This window comes from Elaeis guineensis, chromosome 11 (genome assembly GCF_000442705.2).
Source record: "Elaeis guineensis isolate ETL-2024a chromosome 11, EG11, whole genome shotgun sequence".
Classification (NCBI taxonomy): domain Eukaryota; kingdom Viridiplantae; phylum Streptophyta; class Magnoliopsida; order Arecales; family Arecaceae; genus Elaeis; species Elaeis guineensis.
Genome location: NC_026003.2, coordinates 122,595,549 through 122,606,151, shown reverse-complemented (window position 1 = coordinate 122,606,151; position 10,603 = coordinate 122,595,549). Strand labels below are relative to the sequence as shown.

General features: G+C 35.9%; 1 protein-coding gene across 1 annotated transcript; it reads left to right on the top strand.

The window, feature by feature from the left end:
* Positions 1 to 1,995: 1,995 nt before the first annotated feature.
* LOC105054498 (adenosine kinase 2) lies at positions 1,996 to 10,325 on the top strand. Its single transcript, XM_073245714.1, has 13 exons — positions 1,996 to 2,226; positions 4,125 to 4,178; positions 4,457 to 4,503; positions 4,639 to 4,670; positions 4,897 to 4,998; positions 5,098 to 5,165; positions 6,073 to 6,149; positions 8,066 to 8,163; positions 8,256 to 8,326; positions 8,661 to 8,727; positions 8,800 to 8,922; positions 9,613 to 9,673; positions 9,910 to 10,325. The coding sequence occupies exons 1-13, from the start codon at positions 2,144 to 2,146 to the stop codon at positions 10,050 to 10,052; spliced, it is 1,026 nt and encodes a 341-aa protein (XP_073101815.1). The 5' UTR covers positions 1,996 to 2,143; the 3' UTR covers positions 10,053 to 10,325.
* Positions 10,326 to 10,603: the final 278 nt, after the last annotated feature.

Sequence of the window (10,603 nt, the reverse complement as noted above, 5' to 3'; positions counted from 1 at the left end):
TAAAAAATATTTATGACATTCCTCACTAAATTATAATATTTTATCATAAAAAATTATGATATCCCTTCTTGACAGAATTATGACACTTCTTCATAAAAATTATCACATCTCTTCACAAAAATTATTACATCCTTCATTCAAAAAAATTATAACACTCTTTTCATAGAAATGTCATAATTTTATGAAGAGGTATCATAATATTTAAGAAATGTGTCATAATTTTTAAGAAGAATGTTATAATTTTTTTCAAAGAGCAGGAGTGTCAAAATTTTTGTGAAAGGATGTCATAATTTTTGTGAAGCAATATCATAATCAAAATATAGAAATATTTTCATCATGTAAAATTTTTAAACGAAAAAAATAATCTGCAAGCATTAAATGCACTTTGAAAAGTGATAACTTTTTTTTGATTTTTGTGATCGTGCGATTTTTTTTTAATTCTACAAATCGAAGGATTTTTTTTTATTTTTTGAAAATGCATTCTATAAGTTTTTTTATCAATAATAATTTTTTATTATTTTTTTATAATATCAATCATTGGATAGTGTGTTAAACATCTTTCATCGATTCCAGCAATCAAGCTACAGACGGCTTGGACTAATGTTATAAATTTGAGATTAGGAGTTAAGATGTTAGAGATTAAGGAGAACTCAGCCATTGTGATTGTATGGCTTTGAGACCAACCGCTGGAGGCAATGCTACATCTCTTCTTCATGATATTTAGAGCATGACAAGGATTATCTTTTCATCAATATTCATCATGTATATCGCAAGGCTAACAATATTCTTATGTGGCCGAGCATATATGTAGACTGATACGGGGTATCCTTCTAGTCTTTCTAGAGATTCTTTTCTCTAATTTTGTTAGATGTATTCATATTAAAGTTGTATGAACATATCCGTTTTACCACCTCAAAAAAAAATCTATATTATAGATAAAAAGATGAGGCTGAAGGATTTTGAAATTTATATAATACTTGATCTAATGGTTCGTATAGCAAAAAAAGATCAATCATCCTTTTGCGTAAAAGATGCAACTCAAATCCACTCTGATATGCTTAGGTATCCAAACCATCCTCTTTTTATTTTTATCTCTAAATAATTCATGTATAACTGATTTTGAAACATAATATCTGGCATATTAAGCATTCCAAATGAAAACTTGTACTTCAAAAAATTTTTTTTGGTAGAACTTGTACTTCAATTTTTGGTTGCATATGTCGCAACATGTAAAGTCTTTTACACAAAATAGGAAATGTACATAAGAGCATAAAAAATGCTTTCAAATTAAAAAAATCAATTTAAATGGTGAATAAGAAGCATATCCACAAAGGAAGGCACCAACTATTATAAAAAGCAAATAACAATTATTGGTGAGTATGTGCAACCAAATAACTCTTTTTCGGCTGCTTGAGTGTTGAATTGCATACGATTGATGTGGAATGGAATTGCTTGTGGAATTGCCTCGATTGTGAATGGAATCGGTTGTGGAATTGTCCGTGGATAGAAGATCTATGGTGGAATGGCCGAAGGAAAGATGAACATACGCTGCTTAAACCATAAAAAGAAACTGGCCTATTACATATTCTATCATGCTTTATGTTGTAATCGTATCCATGTACCAACAGCAATAATGATGATGGTGAGAATGGCGTTGTTTATTTCATTTATGACATCCAGCTGATGATCTCATAGTTTTATTAAAAAAAAAATGAAAGGCATTTTGCATGTGCAGGTTGGATCGACCTACATCGAACCCGAGTTGTTATGAGGTCTTATTCACACTGGTTATGGTTCGGAGTAGCTGGTCGTAGTCGCATGGCCACCACAATCGGACCTCAAATGCAAGCCAAATTTTGAGCTGGTTGGATTAGATCCGGACCTAGAGATCTAAAAGTCCAAATCAAACCGGTCGAGTCCGAGCCGAACCAGACCCGGTCGAATCAAGGTGGGCGACGGCCAACCTTCCATCGGCGGGAGACGCGAAATCGCTCGCTCACCCACCCACTCCGGCGGAGCCAGATGGTGGGTGAGGGAAAAAGACAGCTCCTCTTCCCCTCCTATAAATGCCCTACCTTCTCCCGCACCTAGTGTCTCAGATCTCCTGTTGCTCCTACTTTCTTTCGCTCGCTTGCTCTCCGGAATGGCATACGAAGGCATTCTCCTGGGCATGGGGAATCCCCTTCTCGACATCTCCGCGGTCGTCGACGAGGAGTTCCTCAAAAAGTAACCCATCTCTCTCTGATCTCTTGCTCTGACCCGTTCTTGATAGCTTTGCTGTGTTGACTGTTTCTTGGGGTTCATTGATCGGATTTATGCTTAAAGATCATAAGGCTTAGCTCGTCGGTCAACTGGTGGATCTTAGATCTCGATCTGTTCATGGTAGCTGACTTCATGGATTTGTGTGTTTCTTGAAATTTGTGGTTCCTTGATCTGATTTATGGTCACGGATTTCTTGAACGGTAGTTCTTCGTAGCCTTATGGATTTAGCGTTACTTGTAATTTTGGTTCTTTGTTCTGCTTTTTGGTCATGGACTTCGACAGGAGTGCATCGAGATCGTAGACCCTAGCTTATTGGGCAAGTGATGAACCACGGATCTTGTTCTGAGATCTGTAACTTGTGGTTTCGTGATATTGGACGAGTTCGAAATTCTAGGTTTCTTGATCTGTTTCAATAAAGAGTTGTCGTTGTTCTTTGGATCTTATCTTGTAGAGCTGAAGGTCAGATCATATGATCTTTCTTGAAGTGTTGGTGATGCGAATGGATGAGGCGTTTCATGGATTTTGAAGATGTCATAGCATACCAACGAGTTGATCGTATTATTTTCTATTTTACGCATTTTCTTTATTTTCTTTTTGATAGTTCTCTTTAGATTTGGCTTTTTCTTCTGCTGTCTGGGTTTCTAGAAGCCGTAATAGCACAAGCTGTTTCTTTTTCTGTTTTTGTATCCTATACCTAACTCTCGAAGTAAATGTGGTTTTTTTTATGTCCATCAGTTTTTCTAATATATAATTCTTGATTCTTCGAGTTTTTTCATTGGGTGTTCGGATATTGAAATTTCTGATCTTCAAACTAATCTGGGGTAAATTGGACAGTTAATTGGCATTCGTTTTAAGTTCAAAATATGGTAGACAGTGTATGATGGTTATTATTTTATAAATCTTTTATATGTTCAGTTATGTCAAGTTTGTAGATTATCTTATGTTCAAATATGGTTGAATTGTTTACATGCTGAGATTGCTTTACTTGATTAGCTGTTACTGGATTTTAGTATTGCAGATTGAATATTAATTTTATCTGAAATCTTGTGAATGATAATGAATAGTTTTTAGTTTTTCTCTTCCCTGATTATTGTGAGGATTTTGTTGTTCTATAGGTGCACCGATGTGGACTTTTTGATTTATCTTTCTTTTCCGTTATTACCACTTTTTTTGACATTCTTAAGTCTTGTTACATGAATTCTTTTATTGTTGCAACGTGTTTTTTTTTTTTAAAAACATATTTTATGATAAATTTCCATGAACAGCTCTGTCCTTCTGTTTCTTTATTTTCTTATCTTTCCTTTGTAGATTTAGTCCCTTCATGCTATCTTACATGTTATAATGAGCCACATTAGCTTGATCTTTGTGGGTTGTATTTTTGTGATCAGGTGGCGTGTTAGTTGTTTTGTGTTTCCTTTGTGCATTTTATTTTGAAATATTCTATGGTCTGAATGTGATGAATACAGTTATGGTTCTTTGTGCTCTTCTGTAGAACTTAGAGCTCCTGATTTCTAAATATGCATGTTTTCTTTGAGCTCATTTAAATCTTGATTCTTGAACTTTCTTTACATTTACTGGCATTTACATTGTCTTCTGTATTACTATTAGGATTTTTTTAGAAAATTATCTTAGAAGTTCCTTTTCTGCATATTTCTTAAATGCTATGGAGCTAGCAAGTATCTATATCCTTTTCCTTGGACAACATTTTAATTATATAGAGCTAGCAAGTATCTATAGCCTTTTCCTGGGAAATATTTTAATTATATAGAATATATTTTATGTTAACTAGAGAATTATATGGATGTACCAGAGCATGATGACTTTTATGACTACAACAACTCACATTTCTTATTCCATTCCAGATATGATATCAAGTTGAACAATGCAATTCTTGCTGAGGAAAAGCATGTTTCTATGTAAGTTCTAAATCACTAAGTTAAAAAAGACATGTCATTTTTGCATAGGTCTGGTGATATCCATAAATGAAGACATGACATTCTTGACTCACTTTATTTTACTGTAGTTCTTTTTTTTTTTTAACATTCTTTCCATGTGCTTATAAAGTTTTTTTTTTTAATTGGAATTGGAACATGACAATATTTGAGAGGTTTTGAATCTCTCTCTTTCTCTCTCTCTAAATTGTACACTGTTGTGATATGTTCTCTACTGCTCTAAACTTATGTCATTTCCCCAGGTATGATGATTTAGCTAGTAAATACACTGTTGAATACATAGCTGGAGGTAATGCTTTGACTTTGCTGATATTCATTCTTTGCCTTTTATGTGTTCCTTTATTTGTTCGGGGGAAGGGGCTTTGGTTTGATGTGTAGAACTATGTTCTGACTTTTTAGTCCTATGCTTTATTTATCTACCCAGGGGCTACCCAGAATTCGATCAGGGTTGCTCAGGTATGTTTTACCATGAACTTACTAAAATCTAATATTGAAGGCAATATTTGCCGTCTTGGTACCAGATACCATATTGATACCATCCTATTATAGTGTTGATACGTGATTTGGTACAGTATAACTTGATATACCGTGTATCAATATGGTACAGTACGTCCAGTACGGTATCAAACGGTATGGCAAACCTTTATTGAAGTGCCATCATTGTTCACATATCCTTTTGCAGTGGATGCTTCAAATTCCTGGTGCAACTAGTTATATTGGCTGCATTGGAAAGGACAAGTTTGGAAAGGAAATGAAGAAAAAGGCAAAAGATTCAGGTGTTAATGTAAGTTCTCCTTGTTCTTACCTCTAAATTTATATTCTTCAGCTCTTTTCTGCCACTGGATCACACTCCAATATATTTTTTTCCATGACTCTCAAACAGGGTCACTATTATGAGGATGAGACTGCTCCAACTGGCACATGTGCTGTCTGTGTTGTTGGTGGTGAAAGGTAAGTTCTTCTTAGGATTATCTGTTAGGTTCCTAGGTTGACAGATATCTCTTATACAACATGTATGTTTGCTTAGCCAACCCCAAATAGTTGCGAAAAGGCTAGGTGGTTATGATTATGACACGTACCTCTGCTTGTCATATCTACGGCTCGGGTCCTAAATTCATTAATTTTTGTCTCCATGAATTGCACCAAAAAATATCACCTCCATCTTTGTGTCTGGTCATGATCTTGTCATCAGCTTTTGTTTAAAATGGCCACATTTTGACGTAAGGCTCGACCTAACCCAATGTTGTTTCAGGAAAGTGTATTCTAACATCAGTTTATCTGGTAGGTTAAAAAGGTTAAATCCTTGGTCACCCACAAAATTGATGGGCCTTAATGACTCTTTTGGTCTCTAACCCCACCCAGCATATCAACACTCTAATCCAGTCTTGTCACTATATTGTTCTTTCTGATATATATCTTGTTATAATTTTTTTACCATATCTGATGCTCTAAGACATTGTCCCGTTTTCATCTAAAATATAGATTGCATACTTAAGGATGGTGCATGTGGTAGACCTTGACTTGTTACCAAATGAAACCTTCCAACTGTTTTTACTTCCTTTATGCATGTATCAGTGAAATACATGGATCAGGACCAAGTGTTAGTCTGCCAGGTACCTTATTCGTATTGAAGTTGTCCACGAGGAACATTCCCATTGAATCCATGCTTTATTTAATATCGATTCACTTTCTCTTTCTGGTTCAAGGTGCTATATTGTGAATATTAGTTTGATTTCTGAATAATCTATTTGTTTATTTGGTTTCTAACATATGGAATTATGGATTTCAATAGTTGAATGTGCTTTTTGCTTGCAATCTTCAAGATATATAATGACATCGTTCTTTTTATGATAAATAGGTCTCTTGTTGCCAACTTATCTGCAGCAAATTGTTATAAGTCGGAACATTTAAAGAAGCCCGAAAACTGGGCATTAGGTAACTTTCTGCTCTTTGAATCTAGTCCTTAGGATACCTATTTATGTATTCATTTCAAGCACATGTCATTGATATGAAGGGAGATTACAAAAAATTTTTGTACAACTTGAGGACTTCAAGACTTTGGAAGATATAGAGAAATTAAGGCAGAAACAAAATAAAAAAGAGATTTATAAATTACATCTCTAGCTGTTTAGAGGGTTTCTCACCTGCAGGCTAATATGGAACCCTGCTGCTTGTCACATGAATAAAGCTTTTGTGGTGCTGATAACCCCTTATTTTTTAAAATGCTTAATTAAGGAAAAGGGCGATTTCCTCGTTTATATGCAAAAGGAGGGAGTTTGTCAACTCTTCCTACAATGTCACCTCATTTGGCATCTAATATCTAAATTTAGTTAGTCTGAACTAGGTTACAAAGAACTGTAGTTGATGATAGTCTATGACACTTTGAAACTTTGTTAAGAGGAAAGAGTGATGGAGCATGCTTACCCGTAGCCCATTCCTTATGGTGGGAACCGAGGAAAGGAAAAAATTGGAGGATCTTTAGTTTTGCTTTGCTTTTATTTTTTTTTCTAGGAGGTGCGGCGTGTGGTGGTGAGCATGGTGGGGGGAGAGAGACCTTTTTTACATAATTGGTTGTGCAAATATAATTAAAACAGAAAAGGAACATATGCATCACATTGTGTTTCTTCTATGCTTGCCAACATTTTTTTCCCAAAATGTAATATCGAGAGAACAAAATTGAACATATGAGAACTTTTCTTCACTTTCAGTTTCACAGCTTTAGGAGAAGTGCTACAACTTGAGGTCCTTATACGCACTACTATTATTGCCATTGACAATGCTATGACCAATGCTTCTGTCTGTGACACCAACATTGCTGCCACCTACCAACTTTGTCACCCCCTTCATCATCTTTTGCCACATTGCCATTACTACCATGGTTGCTACTTTTATTGTGCTACCATGACTATTACCTTTCTTGTAGTCAATACTGCCATCTCACCACCACATTGCAGTCTTTCCAGCCACACCACGATTAGGACTAATGGTGGTGGTGCTGTTGTTGCCAACACTGCTCCTGCTTTCGCAACTATTGTAGCTACTATTTTGCTTGCACTAGCATAGCCTTTGCTTACATAGAAGCAGTGATAACTACTAGTGCTACTGCAACCACCATTTTTGTTGAAACTCTTGTCACTGTTACCACCACCTTTGATAGGGCTGTCACTCCAGCCCACAAACTTGGTACTCGACTCTGTCCCTACTTGGACAGCTCCAACCTGCTGATGAATATGGGTCCAAATTTGGCCCATTGAAATTTTCCAGTCCTGTCTAGCTTAGAGGTTTTTAGACCTGATCCAATTCGATCCCAACTAATTATGCAGTTTATTTATATACATATAATAATAGTTTTATTTATTATATACCTTTGAATTTCTAACCTCTTGGAATATGAAACTTTCTTCTATAACTTAATGGGACAGAAATAATAAAAATTTTGTACTTGACTGTCTTTTCAGTTTAAGTAATCATTGTTATATTGGTTAACCATCAAGTGCTTGTTTTTCATCATTTTAGTTTTGGAGCTTGTAATTGGATATTTCATTGATAAACTTTTCAAAGTAAAGCATAGATGATTTTAGCTCGATGAATTATTTACAATATATTATTTGGTACCTAATGGGAACCTAGATTCAATACACACTGAAACCTTTGAAGGGAAGCCTTCCTACCTTAAACTGCATTCCTGAACTGCCTTTTGAATAGTCTCACAAGTAACAGATGATTCTTCAATCATCTTTGAAGTCTCGGTCTGTATTTGAAGAAAGGGCACATGATTAATTTATGCTAATTGTTCCAACCCATTAGTTTAGCTTCCATCAACTTTCCATTAATTGTATTACTTCTGTCAGTTGAAAAGGCAAACTATATTTATATTGCTGGTTTCTTCCTGACGGTGTCTCCGGAGTCCATTCAACTTGTTGCTGAGCATGCTGCAGCCAAGAACAAGGTAATTTTCCTTTTCCATCATTAGGCTTCTTATGTATTTTATTACTGGAGTTACACCATTCAGTCCCTCACATCATGCTCTTTCTGTTGCAGGTATTTATGATGAACCTTTCTGCTCCATTTATTTGCGAGTTTTTCCGGGATGCTCAGGAGAAAGCATTATGGTAAGTAGCTCATCCTTACCATAAAATGTCAGAAACTGTTTCTGGATCCCTTTGTTGGCCATTGATTTAGCATGACATCTAGACTTATTTTTTCACACGGTGAAGTAGAGACATGCCTGTTACAAAAGTTACTTAAAAGAGATCCTCTTGGATTTTTCTTTTTCTTTCTGGTTTATTGTCGACAAATTCAAGCTGTTCTGACTGACTGAACAAGCATGGGGCTAGAGTAAAGCAAACCTGCCACTTGCTGATGTGTTCACTGACCAGATTTTAAGACATTGGTCAAAATTGTTAAAGGTTTATTGCAACAATTTTATTTTATTCATTTTCTCAGGTATGTTGACTATCTCTTTGGGAATGAAACAGAAGCAAAGACCTTTGCTAAAGTTCGTGGTTGGGAGGTAAAAAGCTTTTCTATTTTCTATACTTCTCTTGTTAGAGACTCATTCTGATAGGTTATCAATGATTCTTAGACTGAGAATGTTGAGGAGATTGCTCTGAAGATTTCTGCACTTCCCAAGGCATCTGGGACGCACAAGAGGATTACCGTTATCACCCAAGGTTGTGATCCAGTCATAGTTGCTGATGATGGAAAGGTTAGCATTTTGCGTGTTCATTTCACTGTTCCTCCAAATTTGTTGCATAGCTATTAATTTTTCTTAAAAGCACTTGAGTTAAAACAGTGAAACAGGGAATATGGAGAAATACATGATTAATGATCAAACAGATGTGATGCTTGCAGACTGTCAATCCTTCTTCCAACTATTTCTTGACAGCTTTTCAAATCGATATTCACATAATGTTCCTATTAAAAAGCTTACCCTGGTTTTGTTGCAAACTTTCCAAATATTTTGGTGCAACCACCATCTTTGTTGGTTCGAATCTTGTTCATGACTGTTACAGCACAAGTTTGAGTTAGTCTCATGACCAGGGCTTCTTAGATACCTCTAGCCAGGTTCCTACCATCTTGGTTGGTTCTCCATGAGTTTATCATCCCCCTCTCATATACTCGATATCTGTCTCAACGTTCTTGTCTCTACCATATTCAATTGTTCATCTTGTTTGCTTGGATTTTCTTGCCCAACACATTAAATCTTGCAACATTATGGACATTGTTGATATTTTATTGTAATTTGCCAAGGCATGAAAGTGAAGTTACTTATGGGACGAGATTTTGCACTGTATCTGATAGTATGTATAGGGTTATATTGCTGTCATGAGTCTTGGAATTTTGGGGATTATGAATGACTTCTCATGGCCTTTCCTTTTGTGAACCCTGGCAACAGGTGAAAACGTTCCCTGTGATTGTATTACCGAAGGAGAAGCTGGTCGATACTAATGGTGCAGGTATTTCCTACATCTGAGGTAGCATCCATGGGTTGTTATTGAAAAGAACATGTCAGACGTCATTATGGCACTAGGACAAATTGCTAACCCTCATGATTGTTTTGTGACTATTTAAGATTGCTGACATGACTAATGCTGCCTTTTCTGTTCCTTTTTGTCCAATGATTATTGGTTTCTGGATCATATTTTTCGCTTGATTCTCTGTTTTCTTATCACTTATGCGAAAACTTTGGCAGGTGATGCGTTTGTCGGAGGATTTCTGTCTCAGTTGGTCCAAGAGAGGAGTGTAGAGGACTGTGTAAGAGCTGGGTGTTATGCAGCAAATGTCATAATACAAAGGTCAGGCTGCACTTATCCAGAGAAGCCTGATTTTGAATAGGCATTTTAAACATTCATATATGAGTATATGCCAGAGGCAAACCATCCTACTCTTTTGCTTCCATTCTTATATCTTTTTTGCTTTATTTTCCGAGGCTTCTTGCTTGTGTACTACTATTCTTCTTTGCCATCAAGGGATGGCAATGGCAGCATGCTCTGAATTTCCAGAGCTAGGTTCTTACAGTTCCGGTGTATTGTCCCTAAAGATGAATAACAAAGTCGCTCTACTCATTGTCGTACTGTTGATAATTGAAATTCATATCGAGTTTGTGTCCATCAGTAGTTAACAACTAACACCAAATTGACTAGAAGCATTGTCGTCATAGAAAATATCAAGTCGTTCTATACGTAAATTCATCTCTACCTCGTTTCCATCTTTTGTCCGTCTCCAGGATGCTTGGATGGTTTTATTTGAGGGAAAATGCTACATGCAGTCCTGAATTATGTCAATTGCCTATATATATATATATATATATATATATATAAACAAACCATCCTCGAGGTGATGTATGGCTCGGATAGAAACAGAGGCGTAACTGGCTGCTAATCTAG

Excerpts from the sequence above, each read along its gene's own strand:
- LOC105054498 (XM_073245714.1), top strand. The coding sequence starts at position 2,144 with ATGGCATACGAAGGCATTCTCCTGGGCATGGGGAATCCCCTTCTCGAC. Across the intron at positions 2,227-4,124 it reads GACGAGGAGTTCCTCAAAAA|ATATGATATCAAGTTGAACA; the intron begins GTAACCCATCTC and ends ATTCCATTCCAG. Across the intron at positions 4,179-4,456 it reads GAGGAAAAGCATGTTTCTAT|GTATGATGATTTAGCTAGTA; the intron begins GTAAGTTCTAAA and ends TCATTTCCCCAG.